Genomic DNA, 16,739 nt, shown 5'->3' with positions numbered 1-16,739 from the left:
ATGCCAAGATGAATCAATATTTTATATGAAAATATGAATCCTGGTAAAGACTATCATTAGCTTGACTATGTTACTATGTTCAATGATTTACAGAAACTTTGTTTTGATCTTTAAGTATCAGTTGTCAGTTGAAATTTCATCTTATCTTGTTTGAACTGACAATTGATTTTGTATATGTACTATAAGAGATATCCTCATTTTTATTCCATTATAATGCTCAATTAATTTTCATTCCTATCATCACTGGATTTGCTTTGATTGAGGAACATCTGACAAATCAGTGATAAATTATTTTGTGTGTAAATATATTTATGTTAATAAATGTATATATTTTAACATAATACTAGAAGTAGAAATATAATTTATTGATATTAATAATTAATGCTCATTTTATTCAACTTGATTAATTTATTTTGTACTGTTATATAAATAGATTTATTTTAAAATCAATTCAACTCTTTGTGATTTTATTTTAGTTTAATACAAGCTGAAATTTTTACATTGTGTAACTTTAATTTTAATTCTTGTTCTAAATCTAGAATAAAATTTTATCAAATGTTTATTTATTTTTTATCATCAACTGATTTTAATAAATTCCGATACAATCCTCACAGATATTTGCTATTCACACCCCCCAAATTTTATAATACAAACCATAAAGAGGTGTAGATAGTTGACCGTAGATTAATGATTGGAGAAGTTTGTCAGGAGGTGAGAGATAACCCCGCGGATAACAACGCCATAACCCCTGATGAAGACCTGAAATTCAGGTCGAAACGTCGGCATAAAATAAATAAATATGGTTTTGTTTACATGCCATAACCCCTGATGAAGACCTGAAATTCAGGTTGAAACTTCGGCATAAAATAAATAAATATGGTTTTGTTTATTTATGTTGTTCTTTGCTGACCGCACCCCCCGACAAACTTCTCCAATCAAACCATAAAAACTTTAATCAAGTGTACTACGAAGATTTACACCAAGATATTATTACATTGCTTAATCAAATGTACGCTCACTGTCAATAATATACCAGAAATACAACTAGGATTAAGAAAAAATCAAAGAAATTTTCTTTTAATTGTAAACATAATGAAGCAGTTATATTTGGATCATAAAAAAATTAATAACCTTTTTCAGCTTCAGCACATAGAGGTACAAATCTTACAATTAGGAGTGCAAAAGTAAAAAAAATGAAGATAAAATTATTTTTAAATGTAAGTAGATGGTCCAGGGTTATGGTCAAAAAAAGAACAAATAGTTTAAAACTATTTTAATGTTCGACGTTTCGCTCCACTTTGCAGGGCTTCATCTGGGCTGTTGGAAACGAACGGTTGAACAACCGTCAAGTTTTTCTTGAGCATAGTTTCCAAGGGGTAATCTGATCAGATTCTACAGATGGATCTGATCAGATGGAATTTTATCTTAAAATTTTTTTTTCAAAACATTTAACTGCAAATAAATTTGCCAAAGTTTTATTTTCAATGTGGGTGTACCTTTTCTCTGTTTGCAAATTTTTTTGGGGGGGAGAGGGAGGTGAGAGGATGGAGGGGTTTTTAGTTATTTTGAGCAAAATGTTTTATCACAGTTTTCTTACAAGTAGCTTTATGTAAGTCTGAAATTCATCAGCTTTTGGGTTTTCAAATTATTGGTAGGTTGAGGGAACTGATAGCTCCCACTGATCCTACCGTGGCGATGCAAGTATATTCCACAGGCTGCCCTTTAGGCTACTTCCACAGCACATTATTAATCAGTGTATTCATTCATAGACATTGTCCTTGTCTAGAAAAGAGCATGGACGTCACAAAGGAGGAACTGGCTTCACAAATCAGAAGCTGACGTAACAAGTAAGTTCTTGCCTTTGGCTTGAGGTCAGAGTGTCCAGTCAGTGCTAGCTCAAGAATGCTGCTGGTTCTCACTGTATTTGTTCTGCCTACCATGTCCGGACGTAATCTCTTGTTTTTAGGTATGGTCTTAAAAATTGAGTCTGTAAACAATTTTAGGTTTGAAGTAAAATTAAATTTTTTAACATTACATGTTTAAAAAGCTCCTTGTGAAACATGTTCTAATGACATGCTTTTAATTGAAATAAATGCAATTACAGAAAGTCTGTATAGATATTTTAGTTCATGGATTTTTAGTTTGTGTGGATAAACAGAACTTAAGCAGCATCTTCAAACAAACAATCTTTCTGTATATTTTAAATAACATTTCAATTTACCTAGATAAAAATAAATAATATAATCAAAAATTGTGATCTATAACAATCAGTGGGCCATTGGAACAACCTAATATAATTGAATATAAAACTTGAAGTTATTGTTATTATAATTAATTATAAGTTATGGTTCAAAGTTATTAAAGTTTTTTTCCAAAACTTTAAGCATAATAATAATACTACAAGAATCATTTAGTTTGGTAATATTTAATGAAAGACTGTGTTCTTATTTTCTGTTATAAGAAATATGTAAGGTTCCTTTTTTGTGTACATTTAAGCGACATCTTTGCAACTATAATATAAACCTGTACAACAACTCGTCAGGTGTTCAGTACTTTGTAAGGAAGTTCTGTTTCTTGAATAACGGTTCTGCAAAGAGGTGATTTGTTTAGGTTCAGTGCTAGGTTTCAACCTTCCACCCTCCTACCCATTAAGGGTACCCATTTTATAGAGGCCAGATGTCCCTTAAGAGGCTGTCTCACCGCTAAAGTAAGTCAATATCTGCCACCGCGGGATTAGAACCCGTGTCCGAAATTCAGTAATATAGAGCCTTACTCACTGAGCTACAACTAATAGCCTTCAATATTTAACGATGTAAGAATCCAAACTTAAATAGCAAATAAAAAACTATTGGGAAAATCAAGAGCAACTAATCAAAATATATTAATCATAAGTGGTACTGTGCAGGCTTGAATGATAAATGTAAGAACGAAACGGAATCTTGGACCTGCCAAGCAGTCAGCACTTGCAAGGGATTGAAGAAGGTTGTTGCAAAAGATGGTAAGATGAAGCTCTGCGGATTCCAAGGTCGCGAACCATTCTTCTGCTGCCCTCCTGAGCCGCTCACGGATAAGGTTGTTCCGTTGTCTGTTGCTCAACCGGATGGAGGGAAGAAAGCGGAACAGAGTGAGTAATATTTTAGGAAACTTTGTTATTCACATCATCCTTTTTTTTTTTTTTTATTTAGTTCCCTTCCTACAGATTCTCTCTATACTTCCAATACTTGCTTTGAGCTATTAATGATATCTTAAGATTCCAATTGTTCAGATTAGACGTTCAAACCGTTTCTGTCCATGCTCATCATCATCATATAACTTATTTTTCAATTAAAAGTTGAATGATTAATTTGATTCAATTTCAGAGTGCCGGGAGTACGTTAAATACGTCTACAGAGAGGCTATGTCTCCAGCCCTTATACTGGGAAGTGAGAAGATCGATGAATGCGCAATGAATGGAAGAGAATCTCTCTTGTCGAGAAGCGCTATTGTAGGCAGTTATGCCATACGCGATGAGTTTCCTCACATGGTGAGAATTCATCCTAAACAATCTAGTTTTCTGGCTCAATGATGCGTCCATAGTTTATTTATAAAATAACTATTAAAAATGGCATTACTGGAAACATATTTTTTTTTTGTATAGGAAAAATTTTATTTATTATTTCCTTTTTAAAAAATATTTTTAGATTATATTAACATTAAGATATGCTTATATTCTTGTAGGTGCTGATCGGAGTTGAGAGAGAAGGAAAGAGTTCCTTGTGGTTCTGCAGTGGGAGCTGGATCAGCCCTAACTTCGTTTTGAGTGCTGCTCATTGTTTCTTAACCTATAAGTAAGTTAAGAAAATTTTATATATTTTTTTAATTTTATTTTTCTCATAAGAAATCAATTCCTACATCAATATTTTTAAAAGGTAAATTAACCTTTTTTAAGTAGAAGTGGACAAGATATGTGCTAGTAAGTCTCAGAAATATTTTATTAGCCCGAATATAAGTCGAGGTTTTTTTTTTTGTAAATTGTCGACCTATATTTGGGGTCGACTTATATTCGGATTCGATGTTGGATAATATAATTTCGAGCATACTTCTGTGGCTTTAATTTACTTAAAAGTTTATTTCGTTTTAACTGTCGGGATGATTAACTAACTAATGTTAATATTAATAATAAGTAAAAACCGTTGACATATTCTCAGACGTTTTGGAGAGAAGCATAAAAACAAAACAAATTCAGAACGGAATGAGGGATAATACGTTCATGGCTGAGAGTTGAGCTTAGATTGTGAACAAAGTTGTAATGTGTATCCAGTTCTGGAATCAACTTCAAATTCCTACGTTTTGATCATAACTTCAATAAAATATTTTTCATTATCATTAAAAATGGAATGGCGATTTTCCAAAATGCCTACGATTTGGTTGATTCCAAAAGTGTTCTCAAGGTCCGCATTGTATTAGTATTATTATTCTCTTTCCCACGGTTAAAAGAAATCGGCCCAGTAAATTACAAATTCGGATGACAAACTCTTTGTGCGTGACAGGAAAGGCACCACAGAAATTTGTGAGGACCGATAGTGCAGTCATATGCTTCAAGAACGTTCACATCGAAAGCAAAACCGTTCGTTACCGACTTTCCGATGAAGAAGTTTTGATCCTGACTGAAAACTTGAGTTGGATAGAATATGATGGTATTGGTTCATTATTTGAACGAACTAATCATTTATAACTTGATAATGAATTATTTTGAAATGGTCGGCGGATTAAAATTTGATGAATACTATAGTTGTTTAAAGTAGGTTGATAAAAAGCGAGTCACCGACCGGAGATTTTGGAAGCTTCTAATGCTTTTTCGACTACATCATTACTAAGGTCGGAATTGAAGGAGTGATTCCCAAATATTGTTGTCGTATAGGCCTCGACTAAAATAGGCTCAAAAAAGTACGATTCAAAAGCTAACTTTGCAATCACAAGACCAAATTCTTGATAATGCATGACCAACAATGCATCAGCAATTGATCGGTTGAGTTTTTGAAAAGTAGCGGAAAACCTACGATGAGCAACTACGATGTTTTACCAGGGCTTTTGTAATTTTGCTGAACGTTGACGTTTTTGAATCTTTTGGGGAGATTTGTGAAACGAGAAGTTTGTTTTGTATAGCACCAATAGAGTTAATAAAGAGCGGTTGGCAAAGTTTCTCTATTTTATAAAGAGGCACTTCCGGCCGGACGATTTTATGGAAATAGCTACTGTCACAAACCAGGGACTCACCCGCCTTAAACTTGTAATGTCAGTTTCGTGTAACTTTTTGACAGCCTTATTTTTTAGGTAGGCTGTTCACACAGACCATTTTGCAAGACCTTATAGTTTGGACTAAGGGGATCTCAAATCATGTATTTCCGTCTAAATCTCGAATATGAAATTTTGTACGATTGCAATATTTTAACTTCCATATTCTAGAATTCCATATATATAAATGAAAGTAATAATTACTGATATTTTTTATAAATAATTAAGTAAAAGCTTAGTTGTAGTTAGTATAATTAATGTTTTTATTAATGATATTTAAATAACTTAACTTTGACCTGATCCTTTTATAGGGATTCAATTCTAGTTAGGATACTGGACACTCTGGAGAGCAGTGACAATGCGAATTCGGTTGACCGGATTGGGGTTGACATTAAAATCGCACAAGTGATCAACCATCCAATGTTCATACCCACCGAAGCTTACCACGATATATCATTGTTGAAATTGGAAAAGGAGGTAGATTTGGGGCCCAGAATCCGCCCTTTGTGCCTTCAAACAGACAGAAAAGTCGACCGTGCTATGGCAATCGTTTTTGGTTGGGATTCTACTTCGTACGGTGATTATTTCTTTCTTCTTTTTTTTTTTTTTAATATTTAAAACATTCCTAAAAAAATATTTGAGCATGTCAAGATTTGTTTTTATTTTCTTAGGTAAAAACAGCACGACCAGCAGTATTCTTCAGAAAGCATATCTAGAGCTACTCGGTGAGGACATGTGCGTGGGTACATATAGAACCCATTGGTCTAAAGTCTCAAAAGGAATTAAACCTGACTTAATGTTATGCACTGGTGCAGTTCATAGGAAGGCCACCTGTCAGGTAAATATTGCACATTAAAATGAGAAATTAAGCAAACCTAGGCTATTTTCTAAAATAATTCATAGTTGTTTTGATAATTTCATACTTGAATATAATTCGAAATAAAGAGGGAAACAATGCCCATGAAATACAACAGAATAACCCTTAAAAAATAGCAAAGTTTAAAATATGTTTCTAATTACCAATTGTCAATTTTGAGGCATAAATTTGATTAGTATTATTACATAGGTAGATAGCAAAAAATAATTATTACTTGTACCCCAGGGCCATCCACTCAATTTTTGAAAAAAAAAGTCTTCTGAAATAATCCTACTTTGTCCTCAGAGATGGACTGCAATTGTATATCTCTTTAAACACTCATGTGGGATATAAGCAAAGCCAACGTCTATGAATTCTCGATGTAGTAGTCACATATCTGTAATCTATATCCAACGACATTGAAGTAATATAAATAAGAAATAATGTTAAACTGGAGTTGAAATTTCTTTTTTCATGGAAATAATTATTTTCATACAGTTAAGGTTTTTTTTCCTTTTGTAGTATAAACTCTTAATAAATGATATTTATACAATAAAAAATTTAAAATATTTTTCTTTTCTTTTTTTCCTATAAAAAAGTGTAATTTCAGTAAATATATTATACTAAGTCAAAACATAATAAAAATACAACATAATATTTAAAAAATACAAAATGAAGTAGAAAGTCATTGATAACTTAACACAATCCTTAATGTAGCTATTGACTTTGTTTTTAATTTCCTCGTGTTTTCAAAGTGTGGTTCAATCTTGTTTAAGATATCGTTACAAAAATGTAGAATACCTCAGAACGATATTTTTTTTCACACTCATGTTAGAGAATGACTGCTCGCTTTCACATGTTGAACCAAAGATTTAACAAAACCGTAGTGCAAAAGCAAGAGACTTGCCCGAAGACAAGAACTAGCTCACTTACCCTGACAAACGCTAATGCCTTTCCACTTAATGTAATTATCTATTATCGAGACAGTAGTTATCTTATCTATATCAAACATACAAAATCTGAATGCTCCTCTCATTCCATCAGGGACTTCTTAAATAACAAAAGTGAGCATTTAAAAAATTAAGAACCTACTGACCGACCACAAAGCAACTTCTAGCTTCGCACCTTGCTTTGGATAGGGCGCTTCTTGAAGCACAGCACTTATTTTCGTATTTTGATTATTTCCGTTATTTGACTGGTTTATGTTTCGAACGAACAAGCAGCTCTTAGCCACTGACTGATATAAAGCTAAATCGCATCCAGAAAAAAAAATGGTGGTAATTATGATTATGTCGAAAATGTTTTCTTAAATTTACAAAATTATTTCAAGATTGGATTTAAAAGGGCCTTTACTAGTGTAAAAGGGAAAGTATTTTCGTTTAAATCAGTAAATTATTCTATTTACAAATTATGAAAAAAAAAGGATTTTTCCTATACCTTCAAAAAAATATTTTTTTTTTGATCAACCGCTGTACTGCGCCTCTGAGGAAGGTTGAACAATTTGAGAGCTTTACTAAAATTCTATTCCACAAATATGTGGAACAGTAATTTGGACACAAGGATTTCTAAAGGAATAATATGAGTGGAGATTTCAAAGTTTTAAGAGGTGTAGTGAACAATACGATATAAACGTTGTAATACCTATTGTAGTATCCTCAACGTATAATGTCAACTCATAATTCGTATAGTTGCCAACTTATTTATGAAATAATACCAGAATTTAAACAAAGTTTGTTCCTTCTATCACTAAAAATAATTTAACTAAAAACCGTCGGTTACTAATGAATCGTAGAGTAAAACTCGAAGTTTGCACATAAATAAATTCGAGATTGGAATAAAGCTCGAAAGTAAATATTGTTCAAGGTGTCCAAGTGGAAAATCAAGTTTCTAGCCTCAGAGATGGAATTTAAGGGCTTGTGTATTGAGAAGTTGGGTTGATTGGTGAATAATAATTTTTTTTTTTAATTTTGTATTAATTGTATTTTAAAAACATTGCTTACCCCCTAGCATGATGATAATAATAATAAAACGCATTGTTTTATATTTACAGAGAGATTCTGGAGGACCATTGCAGATCGCCCTAGAAGAACCTTACTGCATGTTTTCACAGATTGGAATTACTTCAACTGGGATCGGATGTGGTTCTAAATCACCTAGTGTCTTTACCAGGGTTTCCGCATATGTTCCGTGGATTGAAAATATTGTATGGCCATAATTGAGTATTAACGACGATGATGATGTATTAATCTGTTTTATTCGTAGACGAAATAGTGGTAAAATAAAGATTTCAAGGTATTTTTCATGATTCTATATTATTTTTTTATCAAACCAACCTGAAATAACAAAACAATGGCCACAAGCTGTTGTCTGAAATTTGAGCGACATTTGGTAAGAAATAATTGAACTAGAATTGGAAGTGTTATAGCCATCGTTATTATTTATTATTTTAATCTTCGTCTCAACTTATTCTATTATTAACTGCTAGTAGGAAGTTATTTGTTGAAGGTATGGCAAACAGTATTTTCACTCCTCATTGTGTATTTTGTTCTTTTAAATACATTTTCTTCTCCAGCATTATATAATTCTTCGTAATATTTATAATATAATATAATGTTATCTGTTAACAAGTCAATCATGTTGTCTCTATTGCTCACTCCCTTTTCTTGATTATTTTTGTAACTCACTAGCCATTGTTTGCCTTAATTTAGCTTAAGTTTTAATTTCTTGAAGGATTTGTTCATTTCGAGAATTTCAATTATTTTATCTTCTTTATATTTTTTAGGATCCTTTTTTCCTGAGGCATTTGTTTATGAACTGGGGATTCTGCCTTACTTTCTTTATTATTGCTTTTCTTTTTTCTAAAATTTCTCCAGGTGTTTCTGGATAGTTTTCATGATATCCATTCTTTCGTTCCTACAGTTGTGCTGCTTTGGAGCTCAGCACAATGTTCTCTTTGTTATAATTGTACTGTATTTCAACATTGCAATTTTCGATATTATCTATTAGGTTATGCAATTTCTTTATTTCCTTTCGAAAAATTTCTTTTCTTCTGTATCTGGTGCTTCTGAGGTCTTCTTATTCTTTTTGAACATTCATAGCGTAAAGTGGCACTGATTAAGCGGTGTTCAGAATCAAAATTTAACCCTGTGATTACTTCACAATTCATGATATTCTTTATGTTTTCTACCAATATGCAATATACAACTTATAAAGTACTGATATAACTAGAGTAGACTACTATATACAACTTATCTCCTAGAGTAGACTCTTTCCTGTATACAGTTTATCTCTTATTGTTCTTCAACTGATCTCAGGCATAATTTATGGGTCAAATGGTGGTGAGAATAGGATCTTGGTGGTTGTCGATGGAGGGAGATTGAAATTTTGAATACATAGAGTCAAGGTTTGTGCGGCAGCTCTCTATATTGTAAGTTGTAGGAGACGTAACGCAATAAATACCTACTTTCATTGATGGATAATCAACAAGCTCTTGTAGAAAGCTAACGCTGCCCTTTAAAGAGGGCACGAGAGAATCACGAGAACTTGAGCCATGTCCTCATATATCCACTTGTCGGAGTTACGTTTTTATTGCTGTTCGTTTCTGAGGTCAACATTTAAACTACATTTAGAATGAAACAGTGATTACATTTAAAATGTTTAACCTAAATATTATATTATTTTGAGTTCAAATCAGAATTTATAGTTTCTTCATAGTATTGGTTTGTTACATAACTGAATATCACCACAAAGTATTAGGGGGTTGACTTTAAAAATCAGAAACTGCTTAACTGTAAACATATTAAAATTTGAAATGAGGTTTATAATTTAATTATTGGCTAAACATCCATTTCAATAAGGCATGCATACCCGAAATGTTATAAAGCTAAATTTTCATTATTAAAAATAAAAGGTTTTTCCTTAATTTCCGGGTATTAGAAGAATTATAGGTAAATATTACACTTGAGGAGCTTCAATAATCAAGATCTATTATCCGTTACATATAAACATTACTATCCTCATCAGATTATCTCATTGAATAGCAAAAGGTGAATTATGAACTTACGTATCTACTGTTCTAATTTCAAATTCAAATGTACCCGGAAATTCTCACAATTTGTCTACTTATTTTTCTAGTAAGAGATAGTATAAGATAATAAGCGTCACGAAGGAGGAACTGACCACGACATATTAAAAAACAAACATCCAGAAATTGACGCAGCAAACAAGTTCTCCTGCTGGCTGGAAGGTCGCAGGGTTCTCAGTTAGTACTAGCTCAGGAATGTTGCTGGTTCTCCTCTGTTCGGTTGTAGGGGGTGTCTTCCTGTCTGGGGCGTCCACGCATGACCTCTTGTTCTTGGGTAAGCTTTTATAAATTCAATATTTATCAATTATCAAAACTCAAATATTTAGAAGGAATAAATTACTTGTACCAATCGATATTTTCGAACTAAATACTTCTCAAATTTATGGTTAATTTAAATAGTTTCATTTAAGTTTGTTTATTTAAAAAAGAGGATATATATATATCTATAGGGCTCGCTTAAATAAACTTAGCAAAGCCAAACGATTGTGCTACAAAGTTTCAAAGTCCATGACCCCATTTGCAATGGTGTTGATAACCAAATGTTCAAGAGGAAGCCTACCCTCCCTCATGTCAACTTTCCTCAGTGATTCCAAAAAAGAACATTTAATTTTAATCAAAGTTCAATATTAATTATTATTATCATTTTTGAGGTACCCAATGGCAAAATAATTAAATATTTTGGGGGATTTTTTATACCTACTATTTTTTTTTTAATTAATCGAAGGAGGCCATATACGCCTCGGCTGATTATTATAACATGGATTATGGTAGTCTTAAGCGATGCCTTCTAAGTGGCAGTATATTATCCATGTGCATAAAATTAATCAGTTGCTCTACTTTTTATCTTTCGGTCCCTTTAAAAACGAAAATAACTCTACGCTCTTTTCTTAAATATTGGTTTAGCGATCATAACAATTTATTTTTACAGCGGGTGAGGTATGTATGGAATTCGTGGTAGATCTGAAACAAGCTATGCCCCCTTTCGGAAATTTAGTGAAGTGTAGGAGAAGGCTAAATTTTATCACGAGCTGGAGTGCTGTAATTTGAAAATTGAGGAGGGTAAAATAAATCCAGTCTCTTTAAGGTTCATAGAATTTGGGGGTGTTAGTGGTTATACTTTGTACAACCAAATAACGGGGAAAATTGATAAACAAATTAACCACTAGCTATTTTCATCAATTGTTTTCAGTTCAAAACAACGTGACTATGGTATAATAATGAATAGGTGCCTAATTTATTACCTAATGTTAGATATATTAGTATGATATAGTAGGCAGTAATACTACTTATATTTGTTAGTGATATTATGTATTCTTCCTTCTGTGGTAACCCCAAGTAATGAGATTTTATTGTTTAATAGTTACATGCGCCTTACCTAATACTATTAGCCATATTACTGGTATTATAGGTTATATTTTACTACACTGAAATTTTTTGCACAGAATTTTGAGCAATATGTTCGCCAGCGTTAGGGAGGGAGCGATTGACCTATCTAAGTGAGGTTACCGGGTTTACTATTCTTGTGGCAAGAAACAAAGTTGATATCCGTTTGTTGCTCCTCAAGAAATCCTAATGATGCGAATTTTCACAAAACTTAGAAATTAATTAGAACCTTATAAACTACTCGAATTGGCACAAATCGGACCCAATTAAACAAATTAAAACCGGAGATGTAACATAAAATATTTATTTGAAGCTCATATTTCTCCCTAATAAAGAGGTGTCGATATGGATGATATTATTTAAATCATTAAATAATTGTTTGACTTTATAACAAAATAATGGCGGAGAAACAAAAATAGTACACTGTGGTAGTAAAAATAATTGAGACTTTCATTTCAAAACAAGTGAAATCCATTTTGTAATTTTTAAATTAGAAGTAGTATTATAAATATATTTTTACTTTTTTGTTCTAAATTCAATGATTTCTTGATTAATGGTTTTGGTATGCAACGTTTAAATTAATATTTGAAGAAATAATTTGTGTTGTTATATCACTATTAAGATATATGCATTATACAATCATGGCAAGGATACATCCAGAGAAAACATAAATATAAATAAAGAAATCACCGGTGACACAGCCCTATTTATTGATTATTTCAAAGAATCTTCTGTTTCCTGGTTGTAAATACTGTTATTATGTTAATGCCTTTCCAAGGAAAGGATGGATCATAACCAGAAAACAAGGCCTTCAAACAAGGATTCCAACTTTTAATAACAAAGTATCAGGTACTCATTCCAAAGTCACTTCGTTTCGTTTGTAAAATTCTTCAATTCAAAATATGTACGTTTTTATTTTTCTCTTAAAATAAAAATTATATTAAAACTTCACAACTATAATTAGGTGCAAAAAGAACATTCAAGCAAAGTTATCATTTTCAAATAGAAAAGTTATCTAGATACAACGTTCAAACATGATCCTGTAATCTGTGATTTAACCTTTGGAAATGCAATTTAATAAAAAATAATTTAGAGAACCACTATAATAGAGATTGGTTATCAATAGATGAAATAGAAATAGTTTTAAAATATTTTAATTAGTGATAAGTGTAATAAATAGATATGTATAAATGTAATAAATAGATATTACATTTAGCATTATTAAAAAACTCTTGGGCAAATTTAATATTAAATTGTACATAAAAATAGTAGCAGGAATTAAAAAAAAATCATAAGAGCTAGAACAAGTCTTCATATCCGGTTTCCCCGAAATCTGCACAACATTCCTCATCAACACCACGAATCACTATTCAAAAATGTGGTCTCTTTAAAAATCTGGTCAATTCAGCGTTTACTATCTGCATCTAAAAAAGGATTTATTTATTATTTTTTGTACCTTATCTGCGATCGATAAATTTTATATTTCTCCTTCATTGGAGGCATTAGATTTCCAAATCTGGAATCTAGAGGTTCATTTGTATACGTTATATGGTAGCAGATGTCTTCAAATTTATATCTCAAGATCGCATATTTTTTAATGATAAATTTACTATAGTTTTGAAGAGGTTTATCTAAAAAAAAAAACTTGGTGATTTCAGTTTCTAACTTATGCCGTTGCCCAAAGGTACGGTTCATATAATTTCTTTATTTTTAAATTTCATCGACTTAAAGTGAAATACATTAAGTCTAAATCTTATAGTTATGAATTATTTGGGGGGTTTTCGGTCTAAAATATTAAAAAGATTAAATTCCAAAGAGTTTATTATTATTATAAAGATCTGTTTACAAAAAGTGAAATTAATATTTTCATAACATCAATTATACCAAAACTTCAATTTTTGACTTTTTGTATTTCAATTGTAAAACAACGATTTTATCTATTAAAGTTACGGTTTCAATTGAAATAGGGTGACCTCTGACATAGAAAATTTGACTTATTGAAATGGTATACATTTTAGGGGTGTCTCAGAAGTAACCAACTAATTCTAATCAAAGTGGGAGGGTTGGGTTTTCATTCCGTGAAACCACCACGGAATAAATGTTTACCCACCCAGGCTGTATTCCAACCGGCGCCGTTGCAAACATGAGGGTGCTAAGGTAACACCTTTACTCCCTCAGTTACGAAGGCCTCAGCTTGGTTATTACCTACAACGGGTGATTCTCAAATGACTCTTCTATGGACAATAATCTTGTATTTTTTCTTATAAAAAATCCTTTAAGAGTATTCCTTCCTATATACCAACCGATTTGATACATATATTGATCAATTAACTTGTTAAAAATAAATGTTATTACATTTTGGATTATTGGAAAATAAATAATATTTTATTTATTTTCAAAATAAAAATTAAGGGTTATATAATTGAGCCTTTAAACGTCTTCTAGTTGTTTGAATACTGCCTGCTTTACTCTGATTAAATTGTAGTCATAAAATCGCAAAAAAAAACATAAAGCTTTTGTACTAAAATGTACTGTAAAATTTACTAAAAAGTTTATTTTCCGTTATTTTTTTGTTACTAAGAAGAATATTTTAATTTTATTGCAATATACGGAAACTGTCCATGTTACTTGGGGATTTAAGGTTGGATTTTTCATTTAGTAATCTTTTATTTATATTGGAAGGTGTCTTGTCTTTTATTTGGTAACATGGTCTGGCTTACAGATATGGAAGATTTGCTAGAGTGGAAAATCGAAATCCATTTCGAGTAATTTTCCAGTCCTGAAGCCATCCTTGAGCAGTAAAGGCTAGGATGCTATAAAGAGTAGAAATAATTGACATTTATTTTAATTTATTGTGGTTAAGAATACAAAATAATGTATATTAAAAACTCTACCGATAGAATATATGCAATCCTATTAACAATGAATTTGTTTATTATAATTCAACTAAGACAGATATTATATTTTGCTCTTAACCATGCTCCGTAAAAGTTATAATGTTCGGTTAAACTTTTTACGATATCGTTCTATCATAAAAATAGAACTGTTTCAAAAAGACGTCGTAGAATCGAGGCTGACATAAGTGTACGGGTCGGTAATTTTAAACGCTTAATTAATTACTAATTATTAAAATTAACTTTTATTTATGAAAATGAATTAAAATCCTGAAAAATATCTCTGGAATAACCTATGTAAACCCCATTTATTCCAGTAGTGACCAACAACACTAAATTACTTCTTGTTATTGAAATATCTTGCCCTGTGATTATGATAATTGTGATTACGATTGATATACGAAGATAATGGTGAATCTGACCAATGCTAGCTTAGAATTCGAGAAGTAGGTTATAAACAGGAATGGAGCCAAGGGCATCTTGTCAGTAGAGTATTTCACTTCGAGAATCAACGATCTGCGATGATTCTAAAATTCATATTCAACGAGTCTGGTCAATATATGTTGATAGTGCAGTAAATTCAACCCTATGGTTGGTTGATTCGTTGTCAGATTGCCAGATGACCTGAAAGTATTATCTAAAAAAATCATTGCATTCCATTGAATTCAGTGCCCTGTATAACATAAGAATTCATGGGAATTACAGAAGATATAAACAATTTTTGCAAAATCTTCTAGGTTCACATGTCTGTATCGCGTGTAAACAATTTAAAGTAATTATAATAGCGAAGAAGGGAGGCATATTTAATAGAAATATTTTGTGAAAGTGTTTTTAGGCTAAAAACACTGTTATAGTTTGTACATAGAGGATTTTAAATTAATGTTATGGTATAATATGAATTATTTTTTTCAATATGATAAACCAAAAATATGTTCATGTTTTAATCTTAAAAAAGCTGCCACAATTTTCTAAATTACATTTACAGAGGTAAAGAAAAAAAAAACGATGTTTTTATGATGTTTTATCAGTAGCATCGTCGTTTGACTTTCAGGTTTATTAATAGTTGATTTTACAATTATTTTTTTTGCAATTAATATTCAGGCCGATCTAAAAGCAATTTATGATGTCGTCCAGTGAATCATACATACCCTTTAACAATAATACGGGTGTATCACAATACTTTCGAATTCCGTATGGAAGAAGGACACCAATGATAGGATGATGTTTTGAGTGGTACTTTCAAATCGTCATCAATAACATCTTAGAAGCAATAAAAGAACTATAAGGAGTCGAAACCCTTTGATAGGCAGAGGATTTTTCCATCTAGGGTACCACTAGTAACATGAATGCATTGAAAGAATACCTAAAAAAAAAAAGTGGTAAATCTTGAAATTTGGGCAAAACGTAACGCTGTCCGTCAGTACGACAAAAATTAAATTCCAAATGTTCACGATTTCCACAAAAAATAAGTCTGTTCTGTAAGAGATAGACTTATTTAGCACTAGAAGAAAGTAACAATGCGTGAGAACGGTAGATTCTCTCTTGACAAAGGCAATGAACCTATAATCAAAACAGGCAATAAACCGATTCACAAAAACAGTAAAGAAATGACAGGTACAGGTAAAGATTGGCACAACCTGATCTCCCCTATAAGGAGACGAGCAATCAGAATTGCTCCATTCGTACTAAACATTACTATTGACCTTGCACCTCTATATACTACATATACATATACTACACCAATCAGGTTCGGGTGTGTTTGAAGCAAAAGGTAGAATAGTAGATTTGCTTTGTTTTTTGTTTTTTGTATGCATGAGTACGAATAATTAAGAAAGAAAAAAAAATGTTATCAGACATAAGAAACATTGACAATTTTTTTTTTTATCTTTAACTTTGAAACTTAATTATCAATTATCTGTGGTATTTTGCAGACCAGGGCGAAAAATGCAAGAACGAAACAGAACCTTGGACTTGCAAAAAAGCAAGCACTTGCCAGAGCTTGAAGAAGGGATTCGCTACAGGTGGTGAAATGAAGCTGTGCGGCTTCCAAGGTCGCGAACCAATCATCTGCTGCCCTCCTGAGCTCCTCACGGATAAGGCTGTTCCGCTGCCTTCTGCTCAGCCAGAGGCAGGAAAGAAAGCGGAACAAAGTGAGTAATATCTTACGAAGTTTAATCACTCATCTCCTATATGAGTTTATTTATCTTATAGTAATATCTTAAAAGTTTAAGCACTCATCTCCTATATG

General features: G+C 31.7%; 2 protein-coding genes across 2 annotated transcripts in view; both read left to right on the top strand.

Annotated features, from left to right (window-relative positions):
* Positions 1 to 8,437, top strand: part of LOC106677624 (transmembrane protease serine 9) — a 29,078-nt gene extending 20,641 nt beyond the window's left edge. The window contains exons 9-15 of the mRNA XM_067049435.1: positions 1,787 to 1,847; positions 2,879 to 3,124; positions 3,360 to 3,523; positions 3,718 to 3,827; positions 5,586 to 5,851; positions 5,946 to 6,112; positions 8,181 to 8,437. Of these exons, the coding sequence (XP_066905536.1) occupies positions 1,787 to 1,847; positions 2,879 to 3,124; positions 3,360 to 3,523; positions 3,718 to 3,827; positions 5,586 to 5,851; positions 5,946 to 6,112; positions 8,181 to 8,345 (1,179 nt within the window). The 3' untranslated portion in view covers positions 8,346 to 8,437. The remainder of the gene's footprint in view (positions 1 to 1,786; positions 1,848 to 2,878; positions 3,125 to 3,359; positions 3,524 to 3,717; positions 3,828 to 5,585; positions 5,852 to 5,945; positions 6,113 to 8,180) is intronic.
* Positions 8,438 to 10,292: 1,855 nt separating this feature from the next.
* LOC136796267 (venom protease-like) overlaps positions 10,293 to 16,739 on the top strand; it is a 9,236-nt gene continuing 2,789 nt past the window's right edge. The window contains exons 1-2 of the mRNA XM_067049457.1: positions 10,293 to 10,488; positions 16,423 to 16,641. Of these exons, the coding sequence (XP_066905558.1) occupies positions 10,410 to 10,488; positions 16,423 to 16,641 (298 nt within the window). The 5' untranslated portion in view covers positions 10,293 to 10,409. The remainder of the gene's footprint in view (positions 10,489 to 16,422; positions 16,642 to 16,739) is intronic.

The sequence above is a fragment of the Halyomorpha halys genome, unplaced genomic scaffold (genome assembly GCF_000696795.3).
Source record: "Halyomorpha halys isolate HHAL.00 unplaced genomic scaffold, Hhal_1.1 Scaffold106.1, whole genome shotgun sequence".
NCBI classification, from domain to species: Eukaryota; Metazoa; Arthropoda; class Insecta; order Hemiptera; family Pentatomidae; genus Halyomorpha; species Halyomorpha halys.
Note: the sequence above shows the minus strand (reverse complement) of the source record. Positions and strands in the feature narration are given on the sequence as shown.